Source organism: Poeciliopsis prolifica, unplaced genomic scaffold (genome assembly GCF_027474105.1).
Source record: "Poeciliopsis prolifica strain line A6 unplaced genomic scaffold, Auburn_PproV2 SCAFFOLD092, whole genome shotgun sequence".
Classification (NCBI taxonomy): Eukaryota; Metazoa; Chordata; class Actinopteri; order Cyprinodontiformes; family Poeciliidae; genus Poeciliopsis; species Poeciliopsis prolifica.
In genome coordinates this window covers 809651-825438 of record NW_026562467.1, presented here as the reverse complement: position 1 = coordinate 825438, position 15788 = coordinate 809651, and the positions used below count along the sequence as shown (strand labels likewise).

At 46.1% G+C, this 15788-nt stretch overlaps 2 protein-coding genes and 1 pseudogene across 2 annotated transcripts; 2 read left to right on the top strand and 1 right to left on the bottom strand.

The window, feature by feature from the left end:
- Positions 1-1493: 1493 nt before the first annotated feature.
- On the top strand, positions 1494-4666 carry LOC129353497 (sodium channel subunit beta-1-like). Its single transcript, XM_055022845.1, has 5 exons — positions 1494-1720; positions 2703-2869; positions 3429-3663; positions 3732-3891; positions 3962-4666. Exons 1-5 carry the CDS (start codon positions 1630-1632, stop codon positions 4005-4007), a joined length of 699 nt encoding a protein of 232 aa, XP_054878820.1. The 5' UTR covers positions 1494-1629; the 3' UTR covers positions 4008-4666.
- An 848-nt stretch (positions 4667-5514) lies between these two features.
- On the top strand, positions 5515-7146 carry LOC129353499 (potassium voltage-gated channel subfamily E member 1-like). Its single transcript, XM_055022847.1, has 2 exons — positions 5515-5854; positions 6553-7146. The coding sequence occupies exon 2, from the start codon at positions 6588-6590 to the stop codon at positions 6981-6983; it is 396 nt and encodes a 131-aa protein (XP_054878822.1). The 5' UTR covers positions 5515-5854; positions 6553-6587; the 3' UTR covers positions 6984-7146.
- On the bottom strand, positions 7135-11167 carry LOC129353498 (dnaJ homolog subfamily C member 28-like; annotated as a pseudogene).
- Positions 11168-15788: the final 4621 nt, after the last annotated feature.

The window sequence follows — 15788 nt, the reverse complement described above, 5'->3', positions numbered from 1 at the left end:
TGCAGCAGCAGAACCGACGGCTGGAAACTCGATCTGAGCTAAAAATAAAAGAAACGCCAGCAGCAGCAGCAGAGAGAGAGAGAGAGGAGCAGGCTCTCCCTGTTCTGGTCAGGGTACCGATGCATGCAGGGTTTATCAGATGTCAACATTTCCTTGAAACCCCCCTCCCCAGCTGCTTCGCTGTTTATGCTGCTGCTCTGTCTTGTTGTTGTTCTTGTTTAAGGTCGAAGGGACAGGGACACTTCGCTGCAGCAAAACAAACACCCAGATGACCACATGATGTTCAATCTGACCCGGCGGGGTCAGGGGTCACTCATCACGTCAGCGGCCGGGCCGGGCCGGGCCGTGGCCGGCCCATCTGGAGCCTGGACTCCAGATGGACCGGGCTGAGCCTGGTACCAGCTCACACAGATTCACTCAGATCTGTGGATTATTAAATGTAAAAATAATTAAAAATGAAGCTTTTTGTATAGAGGAGATCTGATGAGCACAATTTGAAGAAACATTTTTAATTTCCTTCCGGAAGTTGGAGATCCAGCTTCATTTGATCCACTTCTACCTTCAGTGTGCAGCACATCGCTGCTCCCTCTGCAGACTGGATGGTGAAACCTGCTTTGCTGCACTTTCTGTTTGCAAGTCAACAATATCTGAAGCCATAAATCATGACGTCTTTCAGCAGAGAGTTGAGTTCTGCTTCTATCAGACAAACAGCTGGGAAACCTTTCCACATTTCATCCCAGTCATGAATGTTTCAGATGTTTTTGTGGTGAAAAGATGTGAGAAACGACAGCTTTGAGTTGCCCAGACTGAAAACAGCGCCTCCTACAGTCACAGCGATCAGATGCCTGTTGACAAAAACTGCTTCAGTTTTCAGTAAATGTTATTTTTATGACTTTTATTATGAAAAGCAGAAAATTTGTTTCTGACATCAAACAAAAAAAAGTTTGTATTTCAGAACGAAAATCAAATCAATAATTTTTCTTTATTTTCTGATGAAAACACCAAAGATTAAAATCTGTAAAAACACAAAATAAATGAAACCAAACTGCTGACAGGAGAGTGTTTGTCCTGCTGGGACGTCCCTGATCCAAACACTGAATCCCGTCCAGCCTGAGCCATGACCTCTGACCTGCAGGACGTGATCTGTATTTACAGACAACATGACCCCTCCTGCTGCACAGGGCAATATTTACTTTCACCTCAGTGTTTTCTTGCTCTTCACATATTTGTTTAACAAAACACCGTGAGGTCATTTTACACGAAGGACGTCAGAAAAGAAGAAGAAACAGATTTTAAGCTCAAAAGATCTTTTTCCTGAAGGAAAGCCTCCAAAGCGTCTCTGTGTAGCTCAGCGTGGACGGTCACATTGCCACGGCGGTCATCTCATCATCTCAGGTTTCTGCTGCCTCCCAACACGCCCGGCGCGGATTCTCACTCTAAATTTAGCCGCCTTAAAGTCAGACGAGACAGCACAGGGACAGCTTACGTAAAACCTCAGAGGCTCTGAATGTCTGATGATTCATTTCTGAAGTTCTGATGGATTAGTGTGGAGCGACCTGCAGGAGGAGCATGGTTCCGGTCCGGAGTCCAGAGTAACTCTGCTCTGCAGGAACTTTCCTGGATCTGGGAATGTCTGGCATTTTCTTTCTGCAGCTGTCTGAATATTTCCCCTGCAGAACGATGAGCTGCTGGACGTTTTTAGTGGCCTTCAGCCTGCTTGGTGAGTCCAGCATGAAAATGCAGTGAGCTTACAGCCAGAACCAACCAGAAGGGACTCGAATCGGGTTCATGCTGGTTGAAGTAGCTCAAAGAACCACAAAATGAGAAATGACTGAAACCAAGTCAGCTTAAAACCAAAGGAAATAATAAAAAAACATTTATATTCAGTTCAGTTCAAAACTCCTGCAGGTGAATCAGTGAAATGTTTTTGTGATTCAGATCCTCCAAGTACCTTCAAGTAGTCGAGTGCAGTAGCAGTCAGTCTTGCAGCGTTTCTGAAGAGGCCTCTGACTGAAGACTGGTATTAACAATCTCATGAATATCATGACATGCTAACAGCTCAATATCTGATATTTGACAGTAACAAGTCCTGGATGACATCATCAGTTGCTAGCTAGCTGTGCTAATCCGCCTCCTTTGCTTTTGCTGCTGCTCTTTAAATCTGTCAGGCTGTTTGGTTGAACTTTGAACTCTTTCCTTCTCCCCTCTGCATCCATGAAGCCTCTGGGACTTGGGGTCAAAGTTCAGGTGTCCTTTGAGCTTCTGAGATGCTAATCACCTGCTCTGTTGGAAAAACAATATTCTGTTACACAATATAGCAACTGGAAACATCCCAGCTGCCCAGCATCCAGAGCCAGAGGGAGAAACTGTCCAAATGGAAACGATGCGTCCAGAGAGATGATGAACTAAAGAACAGAAGAAGAAGAATCAGAATCAACAGAAACATCTGCAGCTCAAATTGTTACTTTAAAACTTAAATCCTGATTGGGTCTCAGATCAGAATCCATGTCTGAATTCCTGGACGGCAACAAAAAAGCACCAAAATCATTGAATTGATGAAGACAAAGTTCCTCAGAGGAAGAGATTTCCATATTTCTTCCTTCAAAGATGAAAAGCACAAAACATTTCTGGTTTCATTTCTTAACATCTGATCCCAGACTGATCGATAATGTTTGTGTCTACTGGTCGGCTCTCCGCTGCAGTGCCCTGGAGCCATGCAGGCTGTGCGGAGGTGGACTCCATGACCGAAGCCGTGGCGGGAGAAGGATTCCTGCTCGGCTGCATTTCCTGTAAGAAAAGAGAGGAAGTGTCGGCCCGAGCCACGGTGGACTGGCACTTCAAACGGCCCGAGGACCACGAGTTTACACCTGTGAGTCCCAACTATCAGGAAATCAGAAACTGCTTTCAAATAATAATGAAAAATCAAAGAAACAAAATGAAGGTCATGAGCAGCCTGTGTGTCTGGGAGGAGGTGACAGAAGGGCCTGATCAGCCAATCAGAGCAGAGACAACATGATTATATGTATCTTTGTCTTTTTTTAGCCATAATATTATTTGTCAAAACAAATCATTCAACAGACAAAACAGCAACTTTGAATTGAAACTTTATCAGATTATTTTATTATTTCACAACCATTAAACATTTTTTACCTAAAAGGGAATTAAAACGCTCCAGAGATTAATGTGATACTGTTTAAACCTCAATAAAATATAGTTTATTTTATCAGTTATATAATTTAAAATGAGGTAAATTACACTTGAGTTACTTTCATTTATCCTCATTTCCATGGCTTGTCTGGTGAGTGGGAGTGTTTCTGGTAATGAGTGGGTCAGGGGGTTCTGAGACATTTTAACAGCAAAACATTTTCAATTAATAATCCAGTGGCTCCATCAGCTGATTCATCCCTACGTTGTCGTCCTTCCACCAGATCTTCCACTATAAACACCCCAACGCAAACGTGCTCCATGAAGACTTCAGTGACCGGCTGCAGTGGCAGGGAACGCTGAACGACGACGTCCAGATCGGCGCCGTTTTCATCCAGAACGTCACCTTCAACGACAGCGGGACGTACCGCTGCACCTTCCGCCGCACCCTCTTCCTGCCGCTGCAGCCCGAGAACGTGGTGGTGGAGAAGGAGGTGGAGCTCACCGTGGTGGCCACAGGTGAGCAGGCTCTGGGGGGGGGCGGGCCTGTCCAGCATTCTGACGCGTGATTGGCTGGTTTCCTGCAGCCAACCGGGAGCTGACGGCGGTGATCTCTGAGATCGTGATGTACGTCCTGATCGTGGTTCTGCAGCTGTGGCTCATCCTGGTCATGGTCTACTGCTACAAGAAGATCTGGGACGAACACGAAGCGCGAGAGGCGAAGAAAGCGCTGGAAGCGGAGGGATCGTGAGTCTCCACTTCCTGTTTCTCTGTTTCCCGCCTGCTGATTCTCACACCTCTCTTCTGATGTTTCCAGACTGCTGGAGTCCAAGGATCACTGTGACGGCGTGGAGGCGGAGTAACGCCAGGGAGCGTTAGCACGCTCAGCTGGAGCTGCAGCAAGGAACGCTCATAAAAATATGTTTGTGAGGATGATTGACAGCGCTAAGCCCCGCCTCCTGGCTCTGACTGGTTGTTTTGGGGAGCAGAGCATCTTTTCAGACAGCAGATGGATCTTTTCACAGATTGTTTCTCTCACAACAAAATGTAATGGTAACAGGTTTGATAAATATGTAAAAACATATTTTTCATAAATGTTACTCATATCAGTTTTAAGAAGTGGATCAACATCCAGAGAGACGGATGACAGATTTACCTCAGGAGTTCATCATCTCATCTGAACTGATGTGAAAACTTGTGCCGATATTAATATCCGATATGACTACAGATAACCGATATTTATCGATATTGTATGTTAGATTTATTTCCAGGTGTCTCACTGCATGTCTTCCTGTCTCTTCTCTGTTGGACTTTGATTTTATTTTGATCATTTTCTTCCATCTTGAGTTTATTTAATTGTTCCTGATCTGTTTTGATTTCAGTTGGTTCATTTATTCTCGTCTGTTGCATCCAGTAATTATGATCCCAGTAGATTTATGTTCCAGTCACTTTGTCAGTTCCTCCTGTTTTCTTCTTGCTCGTTTTTTGTTCTGTTTCTTCCATTAAATTTTCCTTTTCATCATTTTTCCTCCAGGTTATTAAACACAAGTTAATTTTAATAGATGGGCACACATCCATTGATTTATACTAAAGTTCATGATGTTGCAGCTATATTTGTTTTGACTAAAAACAGGAAGTGTTTTTAAACTAAGTCTGACATTGATCCAGTTTTTATTGCTCAGAAAAGACGATTAAAAAATTAGCCTGTCATTTAGGAAAGCATACTCGCTAAACCTTTGAATTTTTGGGTAAACGCATCCCGTTTACTACAAAGAAAAAAAATTAAATAGTTCATGCTCAGTTTATTGTTGATCAGATGAGAAAATGCATCATTTTTAGTGATTCAATTAACATTTTTTGAGTGTGTGATTTTGGCCCACTCCTCAGCCCATGATGCTGCCACCGCCGTGCCTCAGCAGTATAACTGAACCTCATGAATCAGGTTTTTATTTAACATCCGTCAGAAATGTTTGATCAACTGGACCTTTTCTATTTCCCTTTGCAAGCATCAGGCCTTCCTGTAGCGTTTCAAATGGATCTTCCTCAGTGGCTCTCTGGGCTTTCTGGAGGTCAAGCCAAGGTCATCTTTGGAGAGGAAACGTTCAGAAAACCTGGAGAATTTAAAGTTTGTCTCCTTGGAAAGACAAAGTGCAGAACCGAGAACTGGACCAGAACTTTACCAGAATCTGCCACCACGAAGGAAGACTCACCGAACAGATTCATGTTTACATCAGTGGAAGATGACGTTTAAAAAAAGAAGCAGCTCCATGAATAATCTGAATATTTCAGCCGACACTCAGAGGACGTTTGGAGGTGGATCTGCTGTAACTTAATCTCTGCAGGTTTTCAGTCTGAGAGCAGCTTTGTTCTCTGGCAGCAGATCAGTGTCACACCGACCCAGTCAGACCAGTAAGAGCCAAACAGAACCACTGCACGGAACAGAACCTTAGCTTTCTGATCCAGACTCACGCAGATCCACCAGAACCAACCGGCCTGACCCGTGGTTCTTCTCCCGAGCGGCTGTAGGAGCCTCCGCAGGGATCCGTTAACCTTTCCCTGCGACCTCTGGTTTCATTAGACGTGTTGACGTGTGGCCTCCAGGTGGAGCGTGACCTCGACGGACGGCAGGGTTCAGAGCAGAGCTGCTTCCTGCCGCAGAGCTGCTTCCTGCCGCAGAGCTGGAGATGTTCCTGAAGCTCAGCTGCACCAGGTAGGTCAAACCGAGGCTTTACAATGGATCTGATCATCCTTCAAATCAGACAAACTGGCTCTGAAAAGATCAGATAAAGAAGTCCAGGATTAAAACCTGAAGTTTGTTGGATAGATAAAGTCCTGTGAGGTCTGATTAATGTTAAATATTCTTCATTATGAGGGTTTTTAAAGATAAAAAGATGTATTTTGCTGACATAAAAGCTAAATATAAAGTCACATTGAAGTTGGATTATTTCAGGAGTTAAGTTTATTCTCATGAAGGCTTTTCTAAATTAATATGATCAGATTCATCCTCCAGTGAAACCCAAATACGTTTGGAAATGTTTAAAATGCTTTAAATATTCGAAATTCCTGCATATCATTATTGTTTATATGTTTCCATAAGTTTTCTATTGCAAGAGAAAACTTATGGAAACATATAAACATTTTACTTTTCTAGAAATGAAACTGATAAGATTAATATTTATATAATATTTTGCTATTTATGTGCAAATAAAACCAAAATATTTCTAGAACAGAATCAAAATATACTTTATTGGTTTTCAAGGGTAAAATATTTCTCATCAAGCTAAACATCCAAAGCAAATATAGCAAATATAAATATAAAATGTATAAATATATATATGCATAATTTAAATGTGAACTGTATATAAAATAAACATAAAAACAGCTTCAGTAGGTTTTGTTTCCGTTCAGCTTGCAGTGCACCGAGTGGCCAGCAGAGGGCAGTGATGCTCCGCTTCAACAGCACCGAGCTGCAGTCTCTCCTGCTCTCCGTCCTGCAGCACTGCCTCAACAGCAGCGGCCTCCAGCCGCCCGGGAACCACACTACCCATGATGCTTTGCAGCAAGCGGCGGCCTCCGCCAGCGGCCGCAATCAGCCGGGGGAGCTGATGTTCATACTGCTGGTGGTCGGCCTCTTCAGCTTCTTCACCTTCGGCATCATGCTGAGCTACATCCGCTCCAGGAAGCTGGAGAGCTCCCAGGACCCGTACCACCAGTACATCGCCCACGACTGGAGTACCGTGGCGGGGCCGCCCAGGGCCGTGGCCGAGGCGCTGCAGCGGGGGGCCCAAGGCCCGGTGGTCCTCTGCAACCCTGCGGCCGTGCAGCCGCTGCCGGAGTAAACCGGCGACGATTCTCCAGGCCTGGAGGATCATCTGAGGTTTATCTGCTAACACAGCCACCCTGCCGCCACCGGACAGTAAAACAGGCCCTCAGCATGATGGTGCCACCACCATGTTTGACAATGTATGTCAAAAAGTGAGATACTCGGGAGATTTTAAATAAATAATCTTTAATGTCTCATAGCAACCAAACATTAGTGTTTGCTCTGTTTTTTTCCATCTGGTTTCTTCTCACCTCATTCGCTACGTTTACAAGTTTCACTCAAATTATGAGTGAACTTTTAAAAAGCTGCAGAGAAACATAAAAGGGAATTCTGCAAGTTTCCATCTACTGGTCTGGAGCGAATCAACCAGGCTATGAAAAGTGTCACTTATTCAGCTGTTGATGTTTCACATGGCTGAAATAAACAGGAAGTAGAGGAAAACCACGCTGAAGATCGGGACCGTTTCCTCTGGAGAGGTACAAACCCACCAGTGGTTCATCTGTGCCTTACCAGAGGCACAAAACATGCCTCCAGATTCTATCCATTTTATTTTAAAATGTGTAGTTTATGTTATTTAGCAACCTCTACTTCCTGTTTGCTTCAGCCAAGCGTGACGTCAACATGCGACGAAGTGACGAGTTGATTCACTCTAAACCAGTCGGTGGAAACGCGGCTAATTCACTTTTTGTTCTTTGTTGCAACTCTAAACTTTAAAAGTTTGCTCTAAGTTCCTCGGATGGAAACAAAGCTGCTGACAACCCAACGTTTGCTACCTGAGAGTCGCTCAGTCTCTCTGGCACCAGACGTACCAGAGAGACTACGTTTGTCTGTGCAACGCAGCATCAGAACGGATCAAATGAATGACCATCACATGAATGATCATCACATGAATGATCATCACATTAATGATCATCACATTAACTCAGTAAGAGTTTTCCATACAGGAACAATACAAACATCCTGGTTGATGGTAAAATGATTTTTTGTTTTCTCTCTTGTTTTAGTTTTTTAAAGGTGAATAAAGCGGCGGCTGGTTGGAGACTTTTGCCCGTTGCTATGCGGGTTTAGTATCCAAGCAGACTCTGCATCCAGGCCAGCAGCCCTCGCCTCTGAGCTGGAGTCCTGCCTGCAGAGTTAGCTCTCTTCTTCTCCCTCCTTCCGCCGTTCCTCTCTTCCTGCCGGACCTGCAGAAGCTCCGCCCTCTGTTGCTCGGCAAGCCTTTGGGCCCGCGCCACCTCCCGGTCAGGCTGAAGTGGACCATCTGCATGCCCAGCATGGGGACCATCAGGTTGTAGTCGTCCACCATCTTGTTGAGCTTCGCCAGCTCCTCCTCCACGTCGCCACAGAGCCGCTCCCAGTGGCGCTGCTCGGCCGGGGTCACGGGGTCGCCGAGCCGCGCCCGGCCCTCCAGCAGTCGGCTCCGGACCCGGGCGGCGCCCTCGCGGATGTCGCGCTGCGTCACCACCCAGGGCGGCTGGTAGCCGTTGTCGATGAGGATGCGGTTGAGGTTGTGGGTCATGGGTCAGCGTAGGGTTGTGCTGGAACTTGTTGAGCGGCTTCCGGCGCCGCTCAGGTTCCGGAAGTCTCCGCGGGCCATGGACTCCTGGATCAGGTCCTCCACCAGCCGCTCCACCGCCTGCGTGATCTTGATCTTGCGGCTGCGCTGACGGGCGTCCCGCTCCGCCAGCGCCCCGTCCGCCGCCGCCGCGCGCTCGTGCTCCCTCTGGCGGTAGGTGAGGACCTGCTCGGCGGCCCGGTCCACACGGACCTGCCGGTACTGCCGCTCCCGCTGGCTGGGGGTTCCCGAGCCCACGCCCTCGTAGCTCAGGTAGTGTCGGTGCTGCAGAGCGGCTCCTCGGGTTTTGTCCTTGTCGTCGTCCTCCGTTGCTCCGTCCGGCCGTCGGGTCTTACTCTGATGGGCCAGGACGGCCCGGTACGCCTCCTCGATCCGAGCGAACAGCCCGGCGTCGGCGGTGGGCTCGCCGCTGTCCGGGTGGTAGAGCTTGGCGAGGCGCAGGTAGGCGGCCCTCACCTCCGCGGGGCTGCTGCGGCCCTCGGCGGGCAGCTGCAGCACCTTGTAGCTCTCCTGGAGGCTGCGGCTGATCCGACCGTCCGAGCCGAACCGCCTGGACCGCCGGGAGGACAGGAGCAGGAGGCGGCCATGATGGAAACGCCTTCGCCACGGCAACCGCAGGAGGCTCATCTCTGGGACCGTCCTAAATGAAAACATTCAGAATCAGGAAAATGAATCTGCATCCAAACATTTCTGATATTCCAAGTGGGCGGAGCCAAGAGGCGCTGAGGGGCGTGGCCAAGCAGGGGGGGGTGGAGGGGGATTTGCTCAAAATGAGGGAAAACGTTGTTGCCAATTGAACTTTTTGCTACATTTAGCAACTTTTCAGGCCCTTTATCGACTTTTTTTTTTTCAAAAAAGCGTCTGGAAACAAATTTAGAGACTTTTACTTTATAAGGCAACAAACGACAAAGTGATGTTTTAAAAAAAAGCAACTATAAAAAACATAGCAGCTTCTTCCAAAAACAACTAGCAACAGATATAGCAACTCTTTTGAAAACAGCAACTAACAATAAATTGACTTCTTTCAAAAAAAGCGATTAGCAATAAACCATCTTTTACAGCAACTAGTGAAAATGCAGCAACGTTTTTCTCTGTGATTAGAGACTTTTGAGACGTGAAGCACCAGCCGCCCTGCAGAAACCGTCCTGACTGAGTCTGCTGCCTTCAGCTCTTCCTCAGCTGCTGTCAGTCTCTCGCAGTCGGCCAAACCTGTTCCCCTCCGTGTCCACACTGCATATAAATCACAGATGTGCAGAGAGGAGAAACGCTGGCGGTCAATGCTGGACGCGCTCACTATTCCACCTCCTGACTCGCCAGCAGGGGCGTGTGTCTGAGGGCTTTGTACCTGAACTTGGGCCGAGTGACATCACCAATCTGAACCACCTGGTTAATGGGACTAATGCTACTGCAGCAGCCACTGTTTGACCCACAGAGGGCAGCACTGAGACGGTTTCAGGCTAAATATTGCTAAATGAAATACATTTACACAAAAATATCACACTTTGCACATCCATATAAAGATGGCAGCCCTAAGAACCAATTTAAAAAGCTTATTGGCAAAAATAATAACTTGATATGGGTTTTATTTACTCTTTGATCTGGGCCTGTGAATGATCATTTATCTCCAGGGTGGAAGGAGTGACAGCATGCAGCTGCAGTAATGGATTTCAAAAGTCTCACTTGCATCATCTTCAGAACCAGACCGGTCCAGAGTGCAAGTCAAGGGTCAGGAAAAGGGCAGCAAACATCTCTGCAGACCCCACATATCCTGGACATGAACTGTTTAGACTTATTGATGTTTTCAGAAACAGTCAAAGTTAAATTATTGTTTGCAAACCTGCAGGACCTGAGCTGAGAAACAACCAGGTTTAACAATCTGCCAAGAATGAAGGCAGGAGCTTCTTGACCAGCCAGATATTCTGGCTTTTTATGGATATACTTCAGCCTAATTTGATTTATGTGATTTAAAAAAGACAATGTCAATAAATCCTAGTTTTCCCCAAAAGTGTTTTTAAAGATCCTTACAGTTCTGCTTTCTACTAATGCAACAGCAGCTCAGATAAACCATAAAAAGCCCAGAGTCATCTGACATTGATGCAAAGGACTAATGTGTAATGAACCCGTAAGTCAAACTGTTTCTGATTTATTACCACAGTGGATTTAACTGCATCTCTAGAATAATAAAGAGTGTACTGGCCCTTTAACACCAGCCTGATTTCACCTGTTCAGCGCCAACTGTCTCCTGAGGCTCCGGATATTCAGTGTTTGGTTAAAAGAGTCAAACTAGTGGCGGATTTACGGGGAAACACCGAGAAAAGTGAGAGAAGCTGCGGTCAGCCCGGCCAGAGCCGCGGTCAGCCCGGCCAGAGCCGCGGTCAGCCCGGCCAGAGCCGCCGTCAGCCCGGCCAGAGCCGCCGTCAGCCCGGCCAGAGCCGCCGTCAGCCCGGCCAGAGCCGCGGTCAGCCCGGCCAGAGCCGCCGTCAGCCCGGCCAGAGCCGCCGTCAGCCCGGCCAGCGGCCGTCAGCCCGGCCAGAAGCCGCGTCCCGCCTGGGCTTCAGCTCACCTGAGAGTCCGCTGTGTTGTTATGCAGCTTCTTCCTCTTCCTGCGTCTCTCCGCCGCTGAGACTCCCACCGCCCCCTGGCGTCAGCTCGAGGAATTGCGTTTGTGCTTGCATACACCAACAATAGCAATTAATAACTAACAGTTTCTAGTCTAATTTGGTAATAAATAATTATGAGAAATTAGCTTTCTGATGTAACTTCTTTAACTTCATACTGTTCTTTATTTTTAATAGTATTTTTCCATTTGTCTAGTTTTAGGTGTGAAACTCGATATTTTGTAAAAACTTGTTTGAATAAACAACACATGCTTTTGCCCACCACTACCACCTTAATAAAAAATAGAAAATTATTTCTTGGAACTATTTATTCTTTGATTTTATTACTTTGACATTTTTTTGCATTTGGTTTTGATTTATGTTAAATTTAAGGATTATAAATAATTTCTAGGTCATAACTATATATTAGATATTTAGTTGGTGAATTAAATATTTAGTTTGGATATTCATCAGTGTTGTAATAACATGGTGAAAATATAACTTTCAAAATTGAACACATATTTTTATAAATTTATTTTCATTTAAACAGAAATCTGCTGCAAAAACACATAATCCCAGGTATAAAAACATTTATTTATCTGCAGTGGATTGTAGGATAAGAACATGATACAAAGATATTATTTAATTTGATAATATGAGTTGTTTCCATCCTGCAGCTGGACTTCCTGGTTTCTGAGGTCATCTCTCCATCTTCTGCTCCTGTTCAGGTTCCTGCAACACAAAAATCCCATTTCTGTAGAACCTTTTTATTCTGAATGTTTAAATGCTGAAATTATGTTGTGAATGAAACATTTCAGCACTCACCTTAAAAACATGCTGCCTGTTATCCTTCACTATTAAACAGATCAGAAACAAAAATCTGTGAAATTTTTACAAGGTCTTAAAATTTGTTTGTTCTGCCTAAAAAACCCAGCAAATATCAAGCAGACAGAAACAGTTAAACATTTGCTCTCATCAGTCCAAAGGACCAGACGTTCTGCTTCCCAAAAACCGTGAAAATTCAGCCTCTTTCTAACTGTCCCCTCATGACCTTTAACCTTTCTCTAGTTGCTTCTCTGAACTCGTTGCTGATGTTTGTCCATCTTGTTGTATTAACGCAGCAACAAAATGTATTAAAACCAGAGTTTATTTGACCCCATGTTTAAATCAGATAACCTCAGGACTTTACTACAGCTAGATTGTTTTTGTTTGTTTTACTTGAAGCAGATTCAAATAATTTAAGGCTATCATAGAAACATCTTTACCCTAATATGTAAAACTCTAGTTTTTCAGCAGTGCATACCTTCTTTTGTCATTACTCAACAATTCATGATGCAGTAACTAAATTGGGACATAAAGTGGCGTTTCTGATGTTCAAAGCTAAAATGCAGTTTTGTGCAAATCTGCAGGTGAAATAGTTCAATATAGATTTGCAGGTAACAAATGAACAAAGATTTAATTTAACAAATCTGCATTTTTAAAAAAAATTGTCTTAATGAATCAGTTTTCTTGTTTCCGCTGAACTTTAGCTTGTTTTATTTCTAAATCTCGATGCTTGTCTCTGTCTCTGGTCTCTGTCTCTTGTCTCTGGTCTCTGTCTCTGGTCTCTGGTCTCTGGTCTCTGGTCTTTGGTCTCTGGTCTCTGTCTCTTGTCTCTTGTCTCTGGTCTCTTGTCTCTGGTCTCTGGTCTCTGGTCTCTGTCTCTGTCTCTGTCTTGGTCTCTGGTCTCTGTCTCTTGTCTCTTGTCTCTGGTCTTGTCTCTGGTCTCTGTCTCTTGTCTCTGGTCTCTGTCTCTGGTCTCTGTCTCTTGTCTCTTGTCTCTGGTCTCTTGTCTCTGTCTCTTGTCTCTTGTCTCTGGTCTCTTGTCTCTGGTCTTGTCTCTTGTCTCTGGTCTCTGTCTCTGGTCTCTGTCTCTTGTCTCTGTCTCTGGTCTCTGTCTCTTGTCTCTGGTCTCTTGTCTCTGGTCTCTTGTCTCTGTCTCTTGTCTCTGGTCTTTGTCTCTTGTCTCTTGTCTCTGGTCTCTTGTCTCTGTCTCTGGTCTCTTGTCTCTGTCTCTTGTCTCTGGTCTCTTGTCTCTGGTCTTTGTCTCTTGTCTCTGGTCTCTGTCTCTTGTCTCTGTCTCTGGTCTCTTGTCTGTCTCTTGTCTCTGGTCTCTTGTCTCTTGTCTCTGGTCTCTTGTCTCTGGTCTCTGTCTCTTGTCTCTGGTCTTTGTCTCTGTCTCTTGTCTCTCTTCTCTGTCTCTCTCTCTGGTCTCTGTCTCTGGTCTTTGTCTCTTGTCTCTGGTCTCTGTCTTGTCTCTGTCTCTGGTCTCTTGTCTCTGGTCTCTTGTCTCTTGTCTCTGGTCTCTTGTCTCTGGTCTCTGTGTCTCTCTTGTCTCTGGTCTCTGTCTTGTCTCTGGTCTTTGTCTCTGGTCTCTTGTCTCTGGTCTCTGTCTCTTGTCTCTGGTCTTTGTCTCTGGTCTTTGTCTCTGGTCTCTTGTCTCTGGTCTCTGTCTCTTGTCTCTGGTCTCTTGTCTCTGGTCTCTGTCTCTTGTCTCTGTCTCTTTCTCTGGTCTCTGTCTCTGGTCTCTTGTCTCTGGTCTCTGTCTCTGGTCTCTGTCTCTGGTCTCTGTCTCTGGTCTCTTGTCTCTGGTCTCTGTCTCTTGTCTCTGGTCTCTGTCTCTGGTCTCTTGTCTCTGGTCTCTGTCTCTTGTTCTGTCTCTTTTCTTGGTCTCTGTCTCTGGTCTCTTGTCTCTGGTCTCTGTCTCTTGTCTCTGGTCTCTGTCTCTTGTCTCTGTCTCTTGTCTCTGGTCTCTTGTCTCTGGTCTCTGTCTCTTGTCTCTGTCTCTTTCTTGGTCTCTGTCTCTGGTCTCTTGTCTCTTGTCTCTGGTCTCTGTCTCTGGTCTTTGTCTCTGGTCTCTTGTCTCTGGTCTCTTGTCTCTGGTCTCTGTCTCTTGTCTCTGGTCTCTGTCTCTGGTCTCTGTCTCTTGTCTCTGTCTCTGTCTTGGTCTCTGTCTCTGGTCTTTGTCTCTGGTCTCTGTCTCTGGTCTCTGTCTCTTGTCTCTGGTCTCTGTTTGTCTCTGTCTCTTTCTCTGGTCTCTGTCTCTGGTCTCTTGTCTCTGGTCTCTGTCTCTTGTCTCTGGTCTCTGGTTCTGGTCTCTGTCTCTTGTCTCTGTCTCTGGTCTCTGTCTCTGGTCTTTGTCTCTGGTCTCTTGTCTCTGGTCTCTGTCTCTTGTCTCTGGTCTCTTGTCTCTGGTCTCTGTCTCTTGTCTCTGTCTCTTTTCTCTGGTCTCTGTCTCTTGTCTCTGTCTCTGTCTCTGGTCTTTGTCTCTGGTCTCTTGTCTCTGGTCTCTGTCTCTTGTCTCTGGTCTCTTGTCTCTGGTCTCTGTCTCTTGTCTCTGTCTCTTTTCTCTGGTCTCTGTCTCTGGTCTCTTGTCTCTTGTCTCTGGTCTCTGTCTCTGGTCTCTGGTCTCTGGTCTGTCTCTGGTCTCTGGTCTCTGTCTCTGGTCTCTGTCTCTTGTCTCTGGTCTCTTGTCTCTGGTCTCTGTCTCTTGTCTCTGTCTCTTTTCTCTGGTCTCTGTCTCTGGTCTCTTGTCTCTTGTCTCTGGTTCTGTCTCTGGTCTTTGTCTCTGTCTCTTGTCTCTGGTCTCTTGTCTCTGGTCTCTGTCTCTCTGGTCTTTGTCTCTGGTCTTGTCTCTGGTCTCTTGTCTCTGGTCTCTGTCTCTGTCTCTGGTCTCTTGTCTCTGGTCTCTGTCTCTTGTCTCTGTCTCTTTTCTCTGGTCTCTGTCTCTGGTCTCTTGTCTCTGGTCTCTGTCTCTTGTCTCTGGTCTCTGTCTCTGGTCTTGTCTCTGGTCTCTGTCTCTGGTCTCTGTCTCTGGTCTCTTGTCTCTGGTCTCTGTCTTGTCTCTGTCTCTTTTCTCTGGTCTCTGTCTCTTGTCTCTGGTCTCTTGTCTCTGTCTCTGGTCTCTGTCTCTGGTCTCTGTCTCTTGTCTCTGGTCTCTTGTCTCTTGTCTCTGTCTCTTTCTCTGGTCTCTGTCTCTGGTCTCTTGTCTCTTGTCTCTGGTCTCTGTCTCTGGTCTTTGTCTCTGGTCTCTTGTCTCTGGTCTCTTGTCTCTGGTCTCTGTCTCTTGTCTCTGGTCTCTGTCTCTGGTCTCTGTCTCTTGTCTCTGGTCTCTGTCTCTTGTCTCTGTCTCTGGTCTTTGTCTCTGGTCTCTGTCTCTGGTCTCTGTCTCTTGTCTCTGGTCTCTGTCTCTTGTCTCTGTCTTTTTCTCTGGTCTCTGTCTCTGGTCTCTTGTCTCTGGTCTCTGTCTCTTGTCTCTGGTCTCTGGTCTCTGGTCTCTGTCTCTTGTCTCTGTCTCTGGTCTCTGTCTCTGGTCTTTGTCTCTGGTCTCTTGTCTCTGGTCTCTGTCTCTTGTCTCTGGTCTCTTGTCTCTGGTCTCTGTCTCTTGTCTCTGTCTCTTTCTCTGGTCTCTGTCTCTTGTCTCTGGTCTCTGTCTCGGTCTTTGTCTGGTCTCTTGTCTCTGGTCTCTGTCTCTTGTCTCTGGTCTCTTGTCTCTGGTCTCTGTCTCTTGTCTCTGTCTTTTCTCTGGTCTCTGTCTCTGGTCTCTTGTCTCTGGTCTCTGTCTCTTGTCTCTGGTCTCTGTCTCTGGTCTCTGTCTCTTGTCTCTTCT